Consider the following 25,095-nt stretch of genomic DNA (forward strand, 5'->3'; position numbering starts at 1 on the left):
TTTAGAAAGTATAAACGTGAAACTCGGTGACATATATTCTAATATATTATAGAATATTTCCTGAAAAAATGACTTTGATCGGAGCTATATATAGTTATATCCCATACAACCGATCGTTCAGATAGAAAGATTTTTGGCCATTTCTCCCTTAATTTAGAAAGTATAAACGTGAAACTCGGTGATATATGTATATTTTAATATATCATAGGAGATTTTCTGAAAAAATCACTTTGATCGGAGCTATATATAGTATATATCCCATACAACCGATCGTTCAGATAGACAGATTTTTGGCAATTTCTCCCTTAATTTCCAATATAAAAACGTTAAACTTGGTGATATTTATTCTAATATATCATAGAACATTTCATGAAAAAATCATTTCGATCGGAGCTATATATAATATATATCCCATACAACCGATCCTTCAGATATAAAGATTTTTAGCCATTTCTCCCTTAATTTCCAATATAAAAACGGTTAAACTTAGTGATATTTATTCTAATATAACATAGAAGATTTCCTGAAAAAATCACTTTGATCGGAGCTATGTATATGTATATAGTATATACCTATCCCAAACAACCGATCGTTCAGATAGAAAGATTTTTGGCCATTTCTCCCTTAGTTTCCAATATAAAAACGTGAAACTTGGTGATATATATTCTAATATATTGTAACGAATTTACTGCAATTTCGCTTATTTCAAATCTTCTACTAAGGTTCGAATCACTAAACTGTTGAATAAATAACTCCACTTATGCAAAATGGCCTTTATTAAAGTACTTAATTCAAAACTGATTCTCGCGCCTCTACTGGTGTCGCCTTTTATACTGTTTGGTTTACTCGTTGACATTTCTAGACGGATCTGTTCAAGAATCGACTAGTTGGTTATCTGCTATAAGTTTCTCAGCTATAACTACAGATGCACAATTTTTATAGCTTCTCTCACAGCTCATGCGCGTGTGTTTGTGAGCGACACTTCCACAATTATATTGCATATCTCAGATAAGATATCTGCATGTGTTTGTGCATTGCTTCTCCGCTGCGCGTACGTACATATGTGTAGACATAATGATTGAATTATTGATGTGCATCAAGTCGCTGCTTAGCATCGGCTTAGAGATGGCAGTACCCTTAGTGTTGCTAATATTCGTCCCGATCAGACAAATCTCTCGATCTAAACGCCGCTAGCATCTCCAAATGTACCACTCTTCTACTTCGTGGTTTCCCAATGGTTTGTATGCGGTAGATAGTGTCATTGATGTTCTTCACAACTTTGTACGGGCCTTCCCAATTGCACCGAAATTTGGATGGAACACCTTTCCGCCGGTGAGGGTTGTATAACAGTACCAAATCTCCCTCCAAGAAACCTTCCGAATTATTGTTCCCATCGTACCTGCGTTTCATCTTACTACTCATTATCCTTGATCGTTCCCTCGCACTCTGTTGTTTGTCCAATGAACTACTTTGTAGAGCTTGCTCTTGACGGATTGGCTTCACATACTCAGTATCGTTCCGACGTTTCCCAGCTGAAGTGCGCGCTGGCTTGAAACCACCCTTTCTTTCTGGAAAATTCTTTCAGTCGTTTTAGTGCGTCCATTAGGTTTTGTCAATGCCAGTGTTTCTCTCGCAGGCACTTTTGATTTCGCTTTATTTGGCCCATTCGATCCATCAACCTTTACCTTTGACTTTCGTGGTCTTTGTCGAGTCTTCTCCACCAGTATTCGATTACTTCTGAACCCTTTCTCCAAAACTGAAGTTAAGTGGTATATCCTGGTTCTCATAACGCATCACCCTTCTCTGCATATCAATCTTGATGTCATGGTAAACCAAGAAATCCACTCCCAATATAACTTCATCAACAATCTCCGCCACAACGAATTTGTGTAAAACCATGACCTTCCCAATTAAGACTTCACGCAACCTTGCTCCAGGTAACGGTTTTACTCTCCTGTTGACCTAATCGGATCGGATTGAAGAATGAGATGCGCCCGTATCTACAGTCAGTACACGCTCCTTGCCATCCACATTTCCTTTGACGGTAAGACTGCTCGATTTCCTTCCAGTTTGCGAGATAGGTATCACACGACATTAAATAGCTGGTGCAAGTTCTCGTTCTTTACATCTGACACGCTCTTGCTCATCTCCTCCAGCTTTGCGTTTACGGCCACCCACATTGTTGGAACTATTAGGACCAAGATCGCAATGACGTGCAATGTGACCGGGCTTCCCACATTTGAAGCATTTGATAACTCTCTCAAACCGCTTTTGCGATCCTTTCAGCGCCTCTAATATTGCGTCTACCCACTCTGGCCTTTCTACTTCCACACGGCGTGCTTTGAAAACTGGCTTACACAGAAGCGACGCTGTTTCCTGAATCAGAGCATGTGATACCGTTTCTGCGAATGTTGGCTTTGGGTTGGCCTATGTAGCTCGCTTTGTTTCGACGTCCCGCATGCCATTTATAAAGCTCTGAATCTTTACCCTTTCAGTGTATTCCACGGGTGCATCCGCATTCGCTAAATGTGCTAGCCTTTCAACATCCGACGCAAACTCTAGCAATGTTTCACCAGGGCTCTGGAAGCGGTTCAGCAACTCCATTTGGTATATCTGTTTTCTATGCTCGCTTCCATAACGTCTCTCGACAGCGGCCATCAATGCTTCATAGTTGTTCCGCTCTCCTTCGGGAATCGTCTGTAGGATTTCGGCTGCTGGCCCCTTCAATGCTACGAATAGAGCAGCAACTTTATCTTTAGCATTCCAGTTGTTCACTGCTGACGTCTTCTCAAATTGAAGCTTGAATACCTCGAGAGGAACAGAGCCGTCAAAAGGTGGAGTTTTTACCTTCGGATTGCTCGCTGGAACAGCTGGGCGATTTAGTTGTAACTGCTGCATAAGACCTTTCAACGCTTCTATTTCGGCATCAATTTTGTCCTCGAGTTGTAAAATTTTTGCATCCTGCTCTTCCAGTTTCGCAAAGAGCTGCGATGATACCTGTTCCGAAATTTTTGTCGACATTCCAGATATACGTGTCTCTTGCGCTTCCAGTTGCGATGACATATATGTCTTCTGTTCTTCCAATTGAGATGACATTTGCGACGCCATTTCTGAAATGCGTGCCTCCTGTGACTCCAGCTGAGATGGCATTGTCGTGTGTGTTTCGTTTTTTTCTCCCATTTTTGTTGTTGTTTTGTCGCTATCATAATAAAATACATTTTCCTCAGCATTGATGATTCCTTCAAATACCATAGCTACACTTAGTCGTTTTTGTAGCTGGGATTTATCGCCAAAAATAGCCAATCCACGGACTTCCAACTGCTCTTTCAGTTGCTGGATCGTCAATTCACTCAACTTTGCCATGTCCAAGTTGTATTCCCAATCTTCGGAATTTATTCAACAATTCCTCTTCTGACACCAATTGTAACGAATTTACTGCAATTTCGCTTATTTCAAATCTTCTACTAAGGCTCGAATCACTAAACTGTTGAATAAATAACTCCACTTTTCAATAATGCAAAATGGCCTTTATTAAAGTACTTAATTCAAAACTGATTCTCGCGCCTCTACTGGTGTCGGCTTTTATACTGTTTGGTTTACTCGTTGACATTTCTAGGCGGTTCTGTTCTAGAATCTACTAGTTGGTTATCTGCTATAAGTTTCTCGGCTATAACTACAGATGCACAATTTTTATAGCCTCTCTCACAGCTCATGCGCGTGTTTGTGAGCGACACTTCCACAATTATATTGCATATCTCAGATAAGATATCTGCATGTGTTTGTGCGTTGCTTCTCCGCTGCGTGTACGTACATATGTGTAGACATAATGATTGAATTATTGATGTGCATCAAGTCACTGCTTAGCATCGGCTTAGAGAAGGCAGTACCCCTTAGTGTTGCTAATATTCGTAACAATATCATAGAAGATTTCCTGTAAAAATCATTTCGATCAGAGCTATATATAATATATATCCCATACAACCGATCGTTCAGATAAGGGAGTTTTTTGCCATTTTTTTATATTTATCTTAAAATGGTTTAGGTATGTACATTTGTTCACTATATATTTCTTATCTTATACAGCGCATTATTTGGATATTACGAATGGGATAAGATTATTGTTCAGCCCCATTCATGAAAGGCATAGCCGACGACAGTCCCGTCCTTACTTGTTTTAAGTCACTCAAGGCGTATGTGTATTTGTTTTTTTTTTTTGTTTTAGTTGAAATTTTTGTTTGAAACAATTTAGTTGATGTCTGTTTGTTGCAACGCCCAAAAGAATGAGTGCCGAAATTGTTACATCTAATAAGGGCAAGAGTAAGCTTGTTCTGAGCTGATATGTATATCATTCAGAAAAGTCGTATAAAGATGTGTTTTACTGGAAGTGCGAGAAGAAAAATTAATTTAAATATAACGCTCGCGTTACGACGGTGTTAGATGGAAACGTGCATATAGTAAAAAAGCCTGCTTCGGCACACGCCCACGATCCAGCATATGAAGCTGAAATTTACAAAACAAATGCTAATTTAAAGCAACAAGCCAAATCTAGCAAGAGCAAACCATCACAAATAATAAACGCATTTATGGTTGGATGTAAAAGAAAATGCAGGATATACCTACCGAATTCCCAGAGCAACTTGCAAAGAATCAAAAGAGTAAGAACAAGCATACTGACGGAACCTGCAACTTTGGACGAAATCAACGTTCCAGAAGACCTTCAGCTCGTGGAAGAGGAAAGTTTTTTACTCTCGGATAAAGAGTTCCATAATGATCGAATTTTAATTTTTAGCACAATAGAAAACTTAAAGGTTCTGGGGGATTCGAGGGTATGGCTTGGGTATGGGACATTCAAAGTTGTAACTATACATGCCCATTTAAACGGAAATGTGATTCCTGTCGTTTACTGCCTAATGAGTAGCAAAAAAAAAAAAAAAAAAAACAATATTACGACGAAGGTTTTTACGAAATCCTCATGCTAGCTTGCGAGAATAATATACACCTAAACCCTGATTAATCATTTCAGCCACGAAGTCGTTCTTTCCAAATGCAATTAATAAAGGATGTTCTTTTCCATTTTGGACAGATTTTGTGGCGGAAAGTTCAAAGCGAAAAACTTGCCTCGATTTACCGTAAAGATGAACACTTTTCTTTGCAGGTGAGAATGCTAAAATGCTTAGCTTTCTTGAAAGCAGAGGAAATACCGCAATACTTCAGAGGATATTAAAAAATCCATGAGCAATCAAACTGCAGGTATATTAAAATGGATGGAAAAGAACTACATAGCCACAGCAGATAAGTCCAAAAAAAGGCGTGATTCCAGTAAAAATCATCTCTCAGTGTATCCACCATCGTTTCGGTCAATATATGAACAAATGGATATAAACATACCAACAACGCAAAACTCTGTAGAAGCTTGGCACAGAAGAATGCAAGTGGTACTCGACAAGGGCCATGTTGGAATATACAAACTTATACATCACTTAAAAGAAGAATATATTGTTGTTAAAACTAAAATAAATTTAATTAGATCGCAAAATATTATTAAACCAAAAAAAGCGTATCAAAGAACAAAGCAAATAATAAATAAAATTTTAAATAAAAAAGAAGAGTATTCCAAACTCCATTTTTTTTTAATTTAGCATATTACACTACATTATCATAATTGTTTCAACAATAACAAATATTTTAAAACCCACACAGATACACATGAGCTTATAGATTAAGATTTTTGCGTTTCGCATTTTCTATTTAAATATTTATGTATCAATATGTAAGTATTTTACCTCTTGAATTTCCAAATGTTAGCTTTTAGTTGTATAAATATTTTGAGTTAAATAAAATTGAATAAAATATACATATGTATGTATGTATACATTTTATATACATACATAAATATCTTAACAAATTTGAAATCTGAACATAAATAGTTTTGGGACGTTACATAGGTTTGGTGGTGCTGTACCACTAAAGTACCCTGAATTTTTATGATTTTTGCAATAATTACCTAGTTGATGTTTTATATGAAAAATCAATTTGCCGAAATAATTCAATGAATGAGTGTAAAATTCGCGCGAATTTAAACATCATTAATTGAATTATTTCGAAATTTTTTTTTCGACATTTTATTTTTCAACATTTTATTTTTCGGGCTTTTTGGTGTTCGAAATATTTTCTTTCGACATTTTTTTTCGGTGTTTTTAGTTTCGATATTAAAATTTTCTACATATCATACCAGACCCTAACCATATTTACAGGGAAAATTTACACTTTACCTGTAACAAATAGGCCCGATCCCGGAATTTATAGCCCAAATTCTCCTCCAGCTTTTGATAATTGATTAAGAAACTATCAACTTCACGTGGTGAGATGTTAGCATGCAGCAATGGACTACCTAGCTTCAGTTCCATTAAACGTGTAAAAGACTTTCCAGGAACAGGTTTACATATACCAAAGAACTCTAACATGCGGAAGGTATTGAATATGCCATAACTTTTTACACAAACACCGAGTATTGCTTCCATAGTATCGGCAACAACTTTATCGCGCAGTGCCTCTTTGTAAGCAAACAAATTCAGTTCGTTGTCTAAACTCGCTTCCTCCGCCGCTGGTCCATCTATGAATCGATGCGTTTTATTGCTATTAGAAACAATTTCGCTTAAACGTGCAGAAGTACAACGGCCACTAAAAATTTCATCTTCATTCAGCTCGACCGTATATAAATCACTTGGTAATAGACTTTTTAAAATATTTTCGTTTGTGGCCATAACTTCTAGTAAATTGGATGGTAAACTGACTAAAGGTGGGAGCCATTCATGTGGTGGCTTAAATAAATATCCGCAAATACGCTCAGGGATATCTGTATCGAGCATGCAATATACGAGATTCCTATTTGAAACCAACTTTCCTTTGATTTCAGTTAGAAAACCTTCATGCCATTTTGGATATTTATGCACCAAATATAATGATATCGAAAACTTTAAAAATGAATCACCCAAAAATTCGAATCTTTCCATATCGAAGACATCATTAGCACCAGCTGTTGTTATAGCTGCCAAAAAATCAGCCTGTTCGGCGGTATGTAAGATCTGCGGTTCGTTAAGTGTTAACTCTAGTATTTCAAGCCGTCGTTTATCGTCCAATGGCACATCACAAAGGGATATACGTTCAAAGTTCACTTCAGATGGCGATAAACTCAACGGGTTACACATTTTTGGCATATTCAATTGCGATTGTGTCCATTCCTCCTCACTTAATTTGAGTGCATCTAATTCCAAAGCTAATCCAGTAATAAACTTATAATAATAATCTAATTCAACGGGGTAAATCGACTGAGGTTTTCGTGAAAAGTCTTCGGGTTCCAAATAGTCTTTCCATGCAACATCATCTAGGCTGCGCATCTCATAATTGGTCTCCCTGACTCGTGTGGGTAAGGCGGGTAGAAGTTTTTTTGGTTCCTGAAAAATAATTTAAAATAATTTTGTGTAGTTAACCAAAACTGTGACGAACAAAAAAGGAAAAGATAGTGCCTAGTTAGTTAGGAACACTTTTCTGAAATGTTCTGTAAGATACTGTGTCATAGGATTTGATAAAATACTGTATCACAGGCTATCAAATGTTCAGCGAACTTATTCGTTTCAATAAATAATTTTTGCAAAACGATCGGCGTTCATCCTTGACAGAATCAGAAGTGGTTCGAACGCTCGTAAAAAAGTATTGTGAAGAATATTACCATCGCTAAGCTGTTACTAAGTAAATGCACAACAACAAAAACATTAAAGCAAGTTACATAAACACATTAATCATCATTTACCCACATACATACAAGGCAACGAAGAGATAACTCACACACAGATATTGTCATCGGTCGAAGTAGTACTCACATATACACGCGCATATGGCCATGCGAGGGGCTATAAACTACAAATACACACGCGTATAGCTGGTAACCAAGTAGAAAGTTCTAGCAGAAGATACGTCTAGACATTTGGGGCAGAGAGAAAAAGCAGCACAAGCTGAGTAATCAGTGATCAGTTTAATTTAAACACGCAATTAGTTGTGAAGTAAGAGTTATTGTGAAGTACACTCAAAGTAGTATAATAAAGACCATTTTGCATTATTGAATATTGGAGTTATTTATTCAACAATTTAGCGATACGAACGTTAGTAGAAGGTTGCAAATAAGCAGAATTTCCCGAAATTCGTTACAGTATTATTAAAGAAAATCAGTTAACGGTTAACGTATAAAACGGCTACGATTGTAGAACGGAAGGTACATTCAGCCAAAAACGACCAACAACAATCATTGGGGAATACGTTGGACGAAGCTCAACGTGAAAGAGAACATTCAGCGTATTGAAAAGAATAATTCGCAGAATTTGAAACATTGTGCACGTATCGCACATTAAACATTTATACAACGTAAACGGAATAGAATGATGGTGAAATTATCCAGCCTAAATGTAGCTCAATTAAACGTACTATTGCGCCAAAACGATATCGCGATTAGTGGCACTAAGGCACATAAATTTGCGGCTTTATTGGAAACGTTGGGTGCAGATGAGGTAGAGATTGAGGAGATTTCTTCAGCGGAGCCATGGGAGCAGCCATTAAATAAGCTACAGGGGTTAGTATGGAGTTTGGCAAAGTCGATGGAGTCGATTCGGTAGAAATGGCAACTGCACAGGGAAGTTGACGAATTTCTGAGCACCTGAAGGCGCCTTAAAGGATATAGGATTTGTCGAGTGTGCTGTCCGTTTGCTGCTGGTGTACCTGGTGTCAATGAGTTGGTACTAGTGTTTTGGCAGCAAGATGCAACGAATGTACCGGTCGGACGATTTGCGATTGTAAGCCAAGAGCATATATGAAGGTGGCATAGGCCAAGGCATGAACTGCATTTGACCGACGCCGAGATCGTAAATACTCTGAGCTGGCATACGGAACACACGGCGTGGGGAACAAGGAGTTGATGACCATTGCTACTATCCATGCTCCGTAGATTGTAGTGATGGGTTGTAGCGGCCGCGTTAGCGGACGGTTGATGTGGACTGCTGAGCGGCGTCGCTGCTAGAAGGTGGCGGAGGTACGTTTTGAACCGCGGGACGCCCTTGGACGTGGACAGCAGGGAGCCACAAAGGTTTTATAGAAATTTCGGGGGCGACGGACGTTGGGTTCTAACCCAGAACAGCCCGAACGATGCAACCATCTTTTGCACGTGACACACTGACAAGAGTATTACCGTCTAACATAAATCTTTTTCCGACATATGCAGCAGAACCACAGCGGTTAGGTTCAATACCTTCCCGGAGCAGGAGGGTATGAAGCAGTCCAGCTGCAAGGAGCTACTCCGAGGAAGACAATTTGTGGGAGGTACGCAACAAATTAAATGGGGTTACACTGAAATGGCAGCCCTTGGTCGGCAAAAAAAATCCCGAGTCGCTCCGGTACGAAGAACCGGCTGCCGTGGGAAGCGTAGCCCTTAGCCAAATCCACACAGAATCGGAAAACGCCTTTGTCAGGACGCGCCCGGTGAACCCCGTTATTAATATGCAATATCCCACCCTTGCAGAAGAATAAAGCACACTACCAAGGGAGACACGAGTTAACATGGCCCAACTTCGTTCTGGATACTGTAACAGGTTAAACTTTTACTTGTCCAGAATCAACCGCGACAAAAGTAATGTATGTCCTGCATGTTTCAGGTTCAAGTCTTGGATATAGTTTGTCCAAATGTTGTTACGTGATTATCCATACGAATTGACCTCAGCTGATGTTCATCGCGAGTTAGCAGCACGACGACGTAAGCCAAAGGAGTTCCTTATTGAGTATTATTATGTAATGCTGACTATTGGAAGGCGAAGGATGTTGATGAGCAATCAATAAACTCATACACCATCGACGGTTTAAACGATAGTGGGCTTACTAGAACGCTATTAGCAATGAGTTTGCGAACCAGCAATGAGTTGAGACAATCTCTTCAAAGTTTACGGTGTACGGCACAAAGAAGCAGACAGCGTAGCATACTAAATGGGAATTCATCGGAGTACAGCCCGGCGACAGTCGACACTAATGTTAAGCAGGTGAAGTGTTATAATTGTAATGTATATGGTCATGTGGCAGCGAAATGCCCGCAAACTCAAAAGAAGCAACGATGTAGTAAGTGTTCAAAAGTCGGGCACGACACGAAAAGTGTTCAGCCGAATCTAAACATACTGTTGCAAAGATAAAGGGAAATGAGAATATGCAACAAATGGTTCCGCGAATTGTCGAAGAGATCGAGTGTGAAGGACTGAAGTCCCAAGCCTTTATAGATACTTTTAGTGAGCATCTATTTATATCTATCTTCTATAATATAATATAAATCTTATAAAATAAAGTCGCTAAATGCCATGTACGGACATAACTTCAAACAGAATGCTCCGATTTTAAAACGGTTTTTTGCATTTGAAAGCTCAGCTACGTGAGATGGTGCAGTTAATATAATTTGAAGGTATATATTATAAAATTTTTGTTTACACAGCTATAACTCATAAACGGATGGATGGATTTAAAAAATTCTGCTTTTCAGTAAAACTTTGAAATATTTACCTTCGTTCTGTATCAAAAAAGCTTGATTCCTTTCTTATATCAGCCAAATTGTTTTAACAAAAGTAACATTTTTACCAAAAAATGCGTGTGTGTGGTTGTTCGGTGTCAACTGTGCGCGCAAATTGCTTTTGAGTGAGGCATGATGCGACACATATGTACGTGCATGCATAGCATTCGCTGCGTCATTTAACTTCGGGAGTACATTTATATCTATGGATGTATGTATGTATTTTCATATCATATCAGCTTGACATATGTATGTACATAGATATTTATGCGTTGTTGCCAAGTTAATGCAACATAAATGTGGTTAAGAATGCAAACATCTCTCGAAAAATACTCTTTCGTTAAAAATATTGAACATTTCCTTAAAATTCTTAAACAAAAGATTTATTTTTTGGTATTTTTGCATGTATATGCTAATATTTGTGCACTAAGGAAATTTAATTCTTCAATATATTTTTTATGCTAAGGTAATCCTGGGATGTGTTTGTACAATTTGGCTATCAAATGGAAGCTGTTTATGAGTACTTTGATATGGGAAATTTTTCGTACCACTGGGTGACTAGGGTCTCGAGATATAGGCCAAAACGTGAACCCGGGTACCCCTAGACAGTGTTTACAAAATATGGATAACAAATGAAAGCTGTTAACGAATGCTTTAGTATAGGGTAATTTGCATACCCCTGGGTGACTAGGGTCTCGAGATATAGGCCAAAACGTGGGCCCGTGTACTCCTAGACAGAGTTTATACAATATGGATATCAAATGATAACTGTTGATGAGTGCTTTAGTAAAGGGTAGTTTGCATACCTATTTGTGATTAGGGTGCTTTAGTACAATGTAGTTTTCATACCTATTGGTGACTAGGGTCTCGAGATATAGGCCAAAACGTGGATCAGGGTAATACTAGGATGTGTTTTAACATTATGGGTATCAAATTGAAGCTGTTGATGTGTGCTTTAGTACAGGGTAGTTTTCATACCTATTGGTGACTATGGTCTCGAGATATAGGTCAAAACGTGGACCCGGATACCCCTAGAAAGTGTGTGTAATATGGATATCAAATGAAAGCTGTTGCTGAGACCTTTGAAGTAATTTTCATTGTGATATTCGATTTAGTCGCATCAACCTGGCAATACTGATAAATATGCATGCGAAGCCAAAATAAAGACATGAATTAATAATACCCACATACCTATTTACATACGTACTATTCGATTTGCCTGAAATTTGGTATATAAATTTGCCTATATTAGTATTTACGATCCTTTTTTCCGGGAATTAGGCCAGAGACGGACTGGGACTGGGATTAGGACTAGGACTCGGACTCGGAATGGGACTGGAACAAAATAGATACCACCCTCTGGGACTGGAAATAAGGGATGGAGAAGATTGGGAAGAAGTTGAGAGAAGAGAAAAGAGGGAAGGAGACTGAGAAAGAGATAGAGTGAGACGAAGATAGAGATAGATGAAGCGAAAAAGACGGAGGGAGGAGTGAATAAAAGGATTAAAAAAATGAAATGTATGCAGATAGACCAAATATAGGGCAGAACAATGTCTGCCGGGTCTGCTAGTTCACTTATAAGAAAGTCAGCGGTGTGGTTTAACGCACCATAGTTGAGGTTACTTCCGTTGTCTGAGTATTAAGCTTACAGACAATGTTATCAGTGCCAAGTTGAATGAGGTACCAGACAAAATGCTCAATTATGACTTTTTGCTGGGAAGGGATGTGCTATGCGGTCAAGATCGTCGTTTGGTAATTGATTCTGGATCAATAGTATTGGAAATTAAAAGCGGAATACAGTTCAATGTAAACAAGAATTTAGTTCAGAAGCAACAGCAGGAAGTACTAAAATTATTAAATGATTATGACTAATGTTTTGCAGGAAGCATATCTGGGAAGATATTAAATGAACTCCTAGACAATACCATTATTCCACACAGTTCCTCTCCACACGCCGCGTCTGTAGTAATGGTAGCAAAGGCCAATGGGGAGAGCAGGATGTGCGTAGACTACCGTGCATTGAATGCAGTTACTGTAAGGAAACATTTTCCCATGCCGGTGGTTGAAGAACAATTGGCTAAATTAAGTGGCGGACAATTTTTTACAACTTTGGATATGACTAGCGGATATTATCAATTCAATTTATTTAAACTTTTTAAATACACGGTTTTAGATGATATGGCTTCTTAAATAAACCTTACAACTATAGTATTATAAGTGAGTTTAAAATATATAGATTACTAAAACTTAAAGTTGATATAAGGGAAAAATCTAGCTTAGGATACTTAGGATTTAGCTTAGAAAAAAACCTTGGAAAGTATATTTTGCATTAAAGTTAATACTAGCTATAAATACTATTCATAAATATAGTACGCAGTTTAATTATATGATAAACTAAGAGTAATTTAGATTGTAAATTAGTGGATTTGTAGATATATCACAGAGGCGTTCAAATTTTTCAGTTATTTTTTCAATACGGTCCGAAAAGAGACTGATTTTGTTTTGTGTGTGCAACTTTGTAGTTGAAAAATGCCACGGCAAATCAAACATCATTTTCAACAACTTATTTTGTTTAACTTGTATTTTTTCAATGTGCGTTTTGGCACATTTACCCCGAACTGGGCACCCGTATAAAATTATAGATTGAAAAATAACTTTAGCAATTGTGGCCTTATTTTCATTACTGAGCTTAGATTTTCGGTTTATTAACGGATACAGAAGATTTAGAGCTATACTAAATTTAGTTTGAATATATTGGGTGTGATCTCTAAAACGTAATTTTGGGTCAAGTACAATTCCAAGATATTTGATATTGGTCGACCACTGCACCTCAGTATTGCATATATTTGGTTTAGAATTGGGATAGTAACAAGAACTTCTTTTTCTTGTGAAAGAGGGCTTGAGATCTGTTAACGTTGACTTTAACTCTCCATTCACACAAATAGTCGATGATAATGTTTAGAGAATACTGTAGTATTTCTACAGACTTTTGACCAAACTCATGGGAATTAAAAATAGCAATGTCATCTGCATACATTGCGTAGTTACAATCAGGTAATGCTGGTATATCTGAGCGATAGATAATATAGAGGATGGGGCCAATAACTGATCCTTGAGGAACGCCAGCAGGAATTAGTTTAAGGTCACTAAACTCATTGCCAACTTGTACACAAAAATATCGATTAGTTAAAAAGCTTCTAATAGTTGCGATCAAATGCGGCGGAAAACCGTAGTTAATTAACTTATAAATTAAACCATCATGCCACATAGTATCAAAGGCCTTCTCAATATCTAAGGATACGAGGGCAGTTGATTTTTTTGCATTAAAGTTTAGTTTTATATGCTTCCATAGTCTTTTAAGTTGATGAGTAGTACTATGAAATTGTCGAAACCCAAACTGTTCGCCTGGTAGGATGTCGTTGGAAGATAGAACCTCCCAAATTTTACATTTCAAGACCTGTTCTAGTATCTTGCAGAGGTTACTTAATAGGCTGATTGGTCGATAGCTAGTAACAAGATTTTTTGGTTTACCTGCTTTGTGAATAGGAATAACGTTTGCGACTTTCCAAGTGTCAGGAAAGTATTGTATTTTAAGGCACGAATTAATTAAAAAGGTTAAATAATCGATTGTACTTTTAGAAAAGTACTTAATCATCACGTTTTTGATGTCATCAATTCCAGATGCCTTTCTTGTACACAGCTGACCAATGATATATGATACCGTTTTGAAATCTACATAGTAAGAAGTAGGGGTATTTATGACAAGACGATCGAAGTCACTTATAGCAGAAGTGATCAAATTAGCATTGCTTTGCGTACCTAAGTTTTCCGCAATTTTGTGATACTCGCAGAAGTGACCAAATTAGCATTGCTTTGCGTACCTAAGTTTTCCGCAATTTTGTGATACTCGCAAAAGTTATCAGAGAACAATGCCGCTTTTCTCTCATTTGTATAAATAATTTCGCTTTCAGAGACTAGTTGTGGAATTCCTACGGACTTTTTCCTTAGGACCTTTGTCAAATTCCAGAAGGGTTTAGATCCATGTTCAAGTTCACTAAATTTTTCTGACCATGAATTATTTCTGTGATACAAAATTTCTAAGTTGACTAAACGGGTGTATCTTTTCATCATTTCAAGGTCGATTGGAACTCTGTATCGACCCCATTGACGGCGGTAATAATTTCTTGTCCTAATAAGTTGTAATATATGTGGTGGTAAGCTGACATGATGTTTTTTACATGGCACTTTGGGAACTGCCAATCTGACCGCATTTAAAATTTTGTCTGACAAAAAAGCGGTGAGAGATAAGCTAATACATAAATCGTAGCGTTAAGCTGAACTATGTAAACATGCCATTAGGTTGAGTTCTTGTATATGCCGATGTGGCAATGCTATAACAAATGTCAAATAAAGAAAAAAAAAAGCGCTCTCTTCCGGGCATAGATTAGATTGATACGAATCTTTTGCTTACGCTCTCATATTTTCGCTCTCACGAGGGATTTATCTTCTAGTTGTTGCTGGCAACAATCACAGATAAATCCCTCGCGCCAGCTGAAGCGGGTGCCAGAACAAAAAATGTGCCAGCCAAAACGAAAAACGTGCCAAAAATTTTGGTAAACTTTAGTTTGACCTACAACTGTAGAATAGCGTTCAAAAATTATGGGAAAAGGGATAAAAATACTTGTTTTAGTGTAAATATTATTAGTTCGAAGGCGGAGGGTAAATATTATTTCCCATTCAAAAGTTATCACTAAAAATAGGTTTTGTAAATATGAACTCCCGATGCAACCAGTCCATTTTGATCACAGAACCTAGAACGCCAGACATGTAGGATAAGCCTTATCCATTAAATAATGTTAACTATTATATCATAGGTCCGATATACTGAAATTTCAAAAGAATATATGGTTTTCACTGCGAGTTAAATGCGTTACAATATTTGACTAATTAATTTAATCGAAATGTAAATTTTACTTAAAAATAAAATTAATAAATTTTACTTAGATTTGTTTTTATTTAACTCTAACTAGTCGTATTATTGTAAAATAAATTTAAGGACATAAATATTTTACGACTATCATTTTATTAAATGATTGAAACTATAATCGCCGAAATGTATGTCAAAAATCCCCATTTTCAGATCTATTCATTTTTGTTTGGAGTGGCATCATTGATAAATGTTATAAAAAATGTGCATTTTGACAGCGCTCTCTCGAAACAAAGAGTTGCAAATCCATTCATCTATGCTTCCGGGTTGCAATTTATACGAAAACGAAGTTTGTCCTCTTTCATTTTAATATATCTTAATATATCACAGTGGCGACGAGCAGAAAACAATTCAAACTGATTTATAAACGCGTAGCAAGTGCTTGGTGATCAGCCGCTAATAATATTTTGGCAAAATGGCAACCAACAATTTTAATATTCCATTTTTTGACCACGAAAAAAACTCATGGTTTGTCTTTGAGAAGCAGTTGTTGCAATTCTTCATTGCTGCTAACATTGAGGAGGTAAAAAAGAAGGCAATATTGTTAACTTCGTTATCCGAAAGTGCGTATACTCTGTTGGACAACTTAGTACGTCCGGAGGCGTTGGAAGATAACAGCGTAACTTTGGAAAAGTGTCTCGATTGTCTGCGAAGCCATTATAGGCCAACAACATCTGCGTTTGTGGAGCGTTACAAATTTTACAATGCTACAAAAACAGCGTCAGAATCAATAAATGATTGGGCAGCTAGAGTGAGAGCGTTAGCTGTAAAGTGTGAGTTTGGCCAAAGTTTAAATATGGCGCTAAGGGACAAATTTGTAATGGGTCTGGAAAAGGGTCCAGCCAGGGACAAAATTTTTTTGGAAAATGTAGGCGCAACTTTCGAGAAAGTGGTAGCGATAGCAAATACAGCAGAGTACATTAAGCAACAACAAGAGGATATTATACAAGTAAAACAGGAAGAGCTAAATTTTTTGAAGAAAAATCAGAAGTCGCAAGCAGAGCAAAAGAAACAGCAAAATTGGAAAAACAAGTCAAATCAAGGCCAGCCGAAACAGCAACCATGCGAAGTGTGAGGCTACACTAACCATAGCAAAAGTGAATGTAAGTTTAAGAATTATAAATGTAATAATTGTAAAAAAAGGGGGCACCTAAAAAAAAATGTGCAAAGAGAAAAGTTTAAATTTTTTGAATAATGCAGACGAGTTAAGTTTATTCTCACTTAATAGTGCGAAAGATAAACCGATTGTTGTAACCATTTTTGTTGAAGGCTAGGCTATTGATATGCAGCTCGACACAGGGTCAGAAAACAATGTGATGTCGGAAGAGACATACAAAAGCCATTTTAGAAAAAATAAACTAAATGAGATATCAATTTTGTTGAAGACATACAACGGTGGCAGTATTGTGCCGCTTGGTGAGTTTGAGGTGGATGTACACTTTAAAGAGCAACGCAAATGCATTTCATTTTTGGTTATTAAGGCCGGCGGTCCGCCGTTGTTAGGTCGAAAATTCTTAAACAGTTTTGGTATTGAATTATCTAGCTTACATTTTTCTAAACAAATCAGATGCGACGTCAATGTCTTACATAAATTTTCCAAACTATTTGATGGGTCTTTGGGATTATTTAAGAAGAGTAAAGCCCATTTACATGTAAAGGAAGGCACCGAACCGAAATTTTTTAGGCCTCGACCATTACCTTTAGCGACTAAAGAAAAAGTTGAAAAGGAGATAGACAAGTTAGTAGAACTGAAGTGACATTAAACCCACATCTGCATGTGGAAAAGTATCCCTTACCACGTATTGAAGAGATTTTTGCCAAGATGCACGGCGGGGTGAAGTTTGTAAAACTGGATTTAAGTACAGCGTACCAGCAAATCGAATTGGATGAACAATCTCGCAAATTCATAACAAGTTCGATGACAAAAGGCCTTTTTCAGTATACAAGACTGATATACGGGTTGGCATCCGCACCCGCCATTTTTCAAAAAATTATGGACACACTATTAGTAGGCATTGAGGGCGTGGTAGTATTTCTCGACGATATACTAATAACAGCAACCAACGTCAGACTTCTTACTCGAAGACTTGAAAAAGTGTTAGCCCTGTTAAGTGAGGCAGGGTTAAAGTTGTCTAAATCGAAGTGTGAGTTTTTTGTTGACGAAATTAAATATTTAGGGCATATTATAAACAAAGAGGGCTTGCATATGGATCCTGATAAAGTAAAAGATATTAGAGGCTCTAAAGAGCCATCAAACGTAAAAGAGCTTCAATCTTTGTTAGGGGTGATAAATTTCTATAGAAGATTTTTACCTAATTTATCTACTTTGCTTCACCCACTTTATCAGCTGTTGCAGGCGAATACAAAATTCGAATGGTCAAAAGAATGTTCGGAAACATTTTCAAAACTTAAAGACTTATTGGCATCAGAGAAATGCCTAGCCCATTTTTGTCCCGAAAAAAGAATTAAATTAACGGTGGATGCTAGTCCCACGGGAGTAGGTGCGGTTCTAACGCAAGTAGAGACTGGTGAAATAGAGAAACCAATAGAGTTTCTTCAAGAACATTGTTGGCTATACTGTTTGGTGTAAAAAAGTTTCATCAGTATATTTTCGGTAGGCATTTCACCTTGGTTACTGACAACAAGCCGTTACAACACATTTTTAGTCCGAAAAAAGGAATTCCAGAAATGGCGTCAAATAGATTGCAGCGTATTGCTCTAACGCTATCAGGTTATCGTTTCGACATTGAATACGTCAAGTCTAAAAACAATATAGCAGATTATTTCTCGCGAAACCCCGACAGAAGTGCCGACGATCAATGCGTTTTGCCTGATGATGTTTATGTAAATTATTTTCAAGAGCTTGGTGGACGAAGCGAAATGATTAACCTAGAAAGCATTAAAACAGAAACTGCACAGGATAGTACGCTACAACGAGTAAAGAAATTTCACCATGAGGGATGGCCAGAGAAATGTCGGGATCCAGAGTTGTTACCATATTTTAATAAAAGATTGGAATTGGGCGAAGAATCAGGTTGCTTATTTTGGGGGTTTCGGATTGTGGTTCCAAAAGCATTGCAAAATAAAGTTGTCGAATTTTTACATGCGACACACATGGGAATTGTGAAAATGAAATGCATGGCTCGTGAGTGTTGTTGGTGGCCGAACCAGGGAAAAGATTTGGAGAAGGTAGTAAAAAGTTGCGAGCCCTGTTTACTTAATCGTCCGAACCCACCAAAGCAAGAGCTTCTCCCATGGAAGAGACCCCAGGAAGTATGGTCGAGAATCCATTTAGATTTCTTTGGACCTTTTAAAAACCGCTGGTGCTTAATCGTTGTAGACAGCACAAGTAAATGGGTGGAATGCATAGACATGGGAACGAATATAACTAGCCGAGCTCTTAAAGCAGTGTTGAGAGAAATGTTTGCACGTTTTGGGTTACCAAAATGCGTGGTTTCGGACAATGGTACGTCGTTCACATCGAATGAGTTTACCAATTTTTTGAAACAGAATGGAATTACACATGTAACATCTCCTGTAGGTCACCCACCCACTAATGGTCAGGCGGAAAATGCGGTTAAAACAGTTAAGACCGCCTTAAAACGGAATTTACTTAATACACCGTTGTCTGACTTCAACAAAGTTCTGAGTAATTTTTTGTTAGATTATCGAAATACTGTACATGCTAGTATGGGCGTATCTCCAGCCTACATTATGTTTAATAAAAGGAAATTAAGATGTCGATTAGACTTACTCAATGGAAAGCGAAATGTTGTTAATCTAACCAATACTGAAATCACAGCATTTGTTGAAAAAAAGAAAAATGAACAAGAGATATTTTAAAGGAAAGCAAAACAACAACTTTAACGTGTATGACGCGGTGATAAAAAAAAAATAAAAAAAAAAATCGCACTCATCACTAGATGATCCACTACAACCTTTAACATATTTAAGTAATGAAAATCAAAACATATTAACTAATAATTGTGGTCCCGATGATACAAGTACAGACAAAAATACAACAACAACTACACATACAAGTAATAACGTACCCAACGATATTATTTGTAATGAGAAAACGAAGTCACGGGAACCCACTACTCATTATAATTTAAGACCGAGAAAATAACAATTTCTTGTCAAACAAATTTATGTATCCTAAGCGCGAAAGTCTGTATTAAAATCATGTATATGTTACCAATTAAGAAGGGGGTATTGTGAGAGATAAGCTAATACATAAATCGTAGCGTTAAGTTGAACTATGTAAACATGCCATTAGGTTGAGTTCTTGTATATGCCGATGTGGCAATGCTATAACAAATGTCAAATAAAGAAACAAAAAAAGCGCTCTCTTCCGGGTTGCAATTTATACGAAAACGAAGTTTGTCCTCTTTCATTTTAATATCTATATATATTATAAATGGCAAAGTTTGGATGTGAAGATGTTTGGATGTTTAGATGTTTGGATGTTTGGATGTTTGTCCAGACGTTTGTCTTTGTGACTCAATCACGCAAGATCCGCTGGACCGATTTGGATGAAATTTTGCACACATATAGCCAATAGTCTAGAAGGATCTACTAGCTATATATTTTTCAAAAGGGGCGTGGTCTCCGCCCCCTAGGAACAGTTATAATTTAATTATTATATTTTTTCGTCTTTGCGACTGAATCACTCCAGAATGGCTACACGGATTTTGATGAAATTTGGGACACAGACAGTAGTCTACTAGCGAAATTTTTTTCGAACATGGAAAGAGGGGTGGGGGTCCCACGACCCCTTCTAGAAATTATTTTTCAATAATTTTTACACATTATAACTTTACGTATACTGGCCTTCACCAATATCACAGACTCAAGGGGTCAAATAAGTCGAGGGCTTACAAAGTAAGCAGTGACACCCTCCGCCCGCCCCCCCTTTATCTCCCCCTCTGGTGTAAAATCTATAAATTGTTATAACTCAATATAAATTTTCTCCTAAATCAATAGTTTTTGGTATCTGGTACATACAGAACGAGATCTAGACAATCTTGGAGGAACGATCAGTGGTCCTCTCCTCTACTCCCGCCATCCGCCCTCCATCAATTGTTTTTATTAGCACGCTTTTATTAGCTTTACCTGTATGTTTCTATGTAACTTTTTATTCGCTCCAATGCGCCTGCTGCCTTATTAACATGGTTTTATAATTAGCTTCACCTTATTTGTAATCCCGTAAGGGTCATATCGAGACCCTTCCGGGATCATTTCTGGATGGTTTTCGGGATCGGTCCGGGATTACGCCGGGGTAATTTCGGGACTTTTTCGGGATCATTTTGGGACCCTTCCGGGATCATTTCTATATAGTTCTCGGGATCCGTCCGGGATCCCGTCGGGGTTATTTTGGGACATTTTCGGGACTATTCCGGAATCATTTCGGGACTATTTCGCGATCATTTGGGGACCCTTCCGGCATCATTTCTGGATGGTTTTCGGGATCCGTCCGGGATCTCGTCGGGGTCATTTTGGGACTTTTTCGGGATCATTTGGGGGCTCTTCCGGCATCATTTCTGGATGTTTTTCGGGATCCGTCCGGGATCTTGTCGGGGTCATTTGGGGACTTTTTCGGGATCATTTGGGGGCATCATTTCTGGGTGGTTTTCGGGATCCGTCCAGGATCCCGTCGGGGTCTTTTCGGGACTCTTTCGCGACTAATACGGGATCATTTGGGAACCCTTTCGGCATCATTTCTGGATGGTTTTCGGGATCCTTCCGGGATCCCATCAGGGTAATTTCGGGACTATTAGGGGATCATTTGGGAACCTTTCCGGCATCATTTCTGGATGGTTTTCGGGATCCGTCCGGGATCTCGTCGGGGTCATTTGGGGACTTTTTCGGGATCATTTGGGGGCTCTTCCGGCATCATTTCTGGATGGTTTTCGGGATCCGTCCGGGATCTCGTCGGGGTCATTTGGGGACTTTTTCGGGATCATTTTGGGGCTCTTCCGGCATCATTTCTGGATGGTTTTCGGGATCCGTCCGGGATCCCATTGGAGTCATTTCGGGACTTTTACGCAACTAATACGGGATCATTTGGGATCCCTTTCGGCATCATTTCTGGGTGGTTTTCGGGATCCGTCCAGGATCCCGTCGGGGTCTTTTCGGGACTTTTTCGCGACTAATACGGGATCATTTGGGAACCCTTTCGGCATCATTTCTGGATGGTTTTCGGGACCTTCCGGGATCCCATCAGGGTAATTTCGGGACTATTAGGGGATCATTTGGGAACCTTTCCGGCATCATTTCTGGATAATTTTCGGGATCCGTCCGGGATGCCGACGAGGTCATTTCGGGACTATTTCGGGATCATTTGGGATACCTACCGGCATCATTTCTGGATGGTTTTTGGGATTCGCCCGGGATCCCGTCGTGGTCATTTCGGGACTTTTTCTCGACTAATACGGGATCATTTGCGGACCCTTTCGGAATGGATAGTTGTCGGGATCCCGGCACGGTCATTTCGGGACTATTAGGAGATCATTTGAGGACCTTTCCGGCATCATTTCTGGATTGTTTTCGGAATCCTTTCGGGATCCCGTCAGGGTCATTTTGGGACTTTTTCGGATCATTTAAGGATGGCTTTCAGGATTCGTCCGGGAACCCGTCAGGGTAATTTCTGGACTTTTCCGAGACTATTTCGGGATCATTTTGGGACCTTCCCAAGATCATTTCTGGATGGATTTCGGGATCGGTCCGGGATGCCGTCAGGGTCATTTTGGGACTATTAGGTGATCATTTGAGGATCTTTCCGGCATCACTTCTGGATGGTTTTCGGTGTCCGTTCAGGATCCCGTCGGAATAATTGCGGGACTTTTTCGGGATCATTTGGGGTCCCTTCCGGCATCATTTATGGATGGTTTTTGGGATTCGTCCGGCATCCCGTCGGGGCCATTTTGGGACTTTTTCTCGACTAATACGGGATAATTTGCGGGCCCTTTCGGTATCATTTCTGGATAGTTGTCGGGATCCGTTCGGGATCCCGTCAGGATCTTTTCGGGACTATTAGGAGATCTTTTGAGGACCTTTCCGGCATCATTTCTGGATAGTTTTCGGGATCCTTTCGGGGTCCTATCAGGGTCATTTCGGGACTTTTTCGGCAACATTTAAGATTGGTTTTCAGGATTCGTCCGGGATCCCGTCAGGGTAATTCCTGGACTTTTACGAGACTATTTCGGGATCATTTTGGGACCAGCCCAAGATCATTTCTGGATGGATTTCGGGATCTGTCCGGGATGCCATCAGAATCATTTTGGGACTATTAGGTGATCATTTGAGGACCTTTCCGGCATCACTTCTGCATGGTTTTCGGTATCCGTTCAGGATCCCGTCGGAATAATTGCGGGAATTTTTCGGGATCATTTGAGGTCCCTTCCGGCATCATTTCTGGATGGTTTTTGGGATTCGTCCGGCATCCCGTCGGAGTCATTTCGGGACTTTTTCTCGACTAATACCGGATCATTTGGGGACCTTTTCGGCATCATTTCTGTATGGTTTTCGGGATCCGTTCGGGATCCCGTCGGGGTCATTTCTGGACTTTTTCTCGACTAATACGAGATCATTTGGGGTAGCTTCCGGCATCATTGCTAGATGGTTTTCGGGATCCGTCCGGGATCCAATCAGGGCCATTTCGGGACTATTCCGGGATTATTTGGGGTACCTTCCGGCAACATTTCTAGATGGTTTTCGGGATCCGTCCGGGATCCCGTCAGGGTCATTTCGGTACTATTTCGGGATCATTTGAGATACCTTTCGGCACCATTTCTAGATGGTTTACGGGATCCGTTCGGGATCCCGTCAGGTTAATTTCGTTACTATTTTGGGATCCTTTGGGTACCTTCCGGCATCATTTCTATATGGTTTTGAGGATCCGTCCGGGATCCCGTCAGGGTCATTTCGGGAATTTTTCTCGACTAATACGGGATCATTTGGGGACGCTTTCGGCATCATTTCTGGATGGTTTTCGGGATCCGTCCAGTATCCCGTCGGGGTCATTTCGGGACTATTTCGGGATCATTTGGGGTACCTTCCGGCATCATTTCTAGATGGTTTTCGGGATCCGTCCGGGATCCCGTCGGAGTTATTTCGGGACTTTTTTCTGGATTATTTCGGGATCATTTTGGGACCCTTGCGGGATAATTTCTGCATGATTTTCGGGATCTGTCCGGGATCCGTCGGAGTTATTTCGGGACTTTTTCGGGACTATTTTGGGATCAATTCTGGACCATTTCGGGATAATTTCTGAATGATTTTCGGGATTCGTCCGGAATCCCGTCGGAGTTATTTCTGGACTTTTCCGGGATCATTTGGGAATCCCCCTAGATTCATGGATGGTTTTCGTGATCCCGTCAGGGTCAAATGGGTACTTTTCGGGACTATTTCGAGATCATTTGGAGACCCTTCCGGCATTATTTCGGGATGTTTTTCGGGATCCATACGGAATCCCGTCAGCGTACTTTGGAAACTTTTTCAGGGCTATATCGTGTTCCGGCAAAAACATTTCGGGACTTTTTTGGGAGTATTTCGGTATCATTTCAGGATAGATACTTCAGGGATAATTTCTGGATTATTTTCTGAATCCCTGCAGGATCCCGTCAGGATTATTTTGGGACCCCTCCGGGATAATTTATGGGTCATTCTCGGGATCTGTCCGGGATCCCGTCGGAGTTATTTCGGGACTTTTTTCTGGATTATTTCGGGATCATTTTGGGACCCTTGCGGTATAATTTCTGTATGATTTTCGGGACCTGTCCGGGATTCCGTCGGAGTTTTTTCGGGACTCTTTCCGGACTTTTTCCGTGATCAATTCTGTATGGTTTTCGGGATCCCGTCACGGTAATTTCATGAATTTTTCGGGACTATTTCGGAATCATTTTGGTACCCCTCCTGGTTAATTTCTGGATGATTTTCGGGATCTGCCCGGAAATTTTGGTATCATCTTGGGTCCGGGATCATTTTAGGTCTCTTCGCAACCGGTAGTTCAGCACACATGCCTTTTTATATTATGAGCTTTTATGGCCGTGCATTTGCTGCTAATTATTCGTAATTAAAATTCGGTATGTTTTATCTTCAATCTAACAGAGCTTTTTCGTTCAATTTTTTAGGTTTTTTCAATGAATCGTGTAACGAACTGTTATAACTATAATTACACTTTTTTTAATATTTTAACCAACTAAATACCCGAAAAGCAACACTATTTTCATCTAAAAAATTCTCTTTGGTTTTAGCTAATTGTAGTTTCACTCCTTTGTTCTATGAGTAGTAATTATTTCACCCCTCTCATATCAATTAATTTAATTTAAAAACAAAATGTATTTTTTTTTTAACTCGAGAAAACTGTATTGTGCTATTCATGAAAGCGTACCTTTCAGCTTATCTTCTTATTTAGTTCTTTTTTTTACTAAATTACAAAAATAAAATACATTAGACAAAAATAATTTTTAAACAGATAACTTGATAAGCAGGCTAACGTGAATAGCACATATAT

At 38.9% G+C, this 25,095-nt stretch overlaps 1 protein-coding gene across 4 annotated transcripts in view; it reads right to left on the reverse strand.

Moving 5' to 3' along the window:
* Dcr-2 (Endoribonuclease Dcr-2) overlaps positions 1 to 25,095 on the reverse strand; it is a 102,419-nt gene that overhangs the window by 13,383 nt on the left and 63,941 nt on the right. For 3 of the 4 annotated variants that reach the window (XR_010950697.1, XM_067772351.1, XM_067772352.1), the window contains exon 10: positions 6,273 to 7,454. The exons of the other annotated variant lie outside the window; for it this stretch is intronic. Coding sequence is in view for 2 of the 3 variants with exons in the window: in XM_067772351.1 (XP_067628452.1) it covers positions 6,273 to 7,454 (1,182 nt within the window). In the remaining variant the exon portion in view is untranslated. The remainder of the gene's footprint in view (positions 1 to 6,272; positions 7,455 to 25,095) is intronic. 4 annotated transcript variants of the gene reach the window in all.

This window comes from Eurosta solidaginis, chromosome 3, assembly GCF_040869045.1.
Source record: "Eurosta solidaginis isolate ZX-2024a chromosome 3, ASM4086904v1, whole genome shotgun sequence".
NCBI lineage: Eukaryota > Metazoa > Arthropoda > Insecta > Diptera > Tephritidae > Eurosta > Eurosta solidaginis.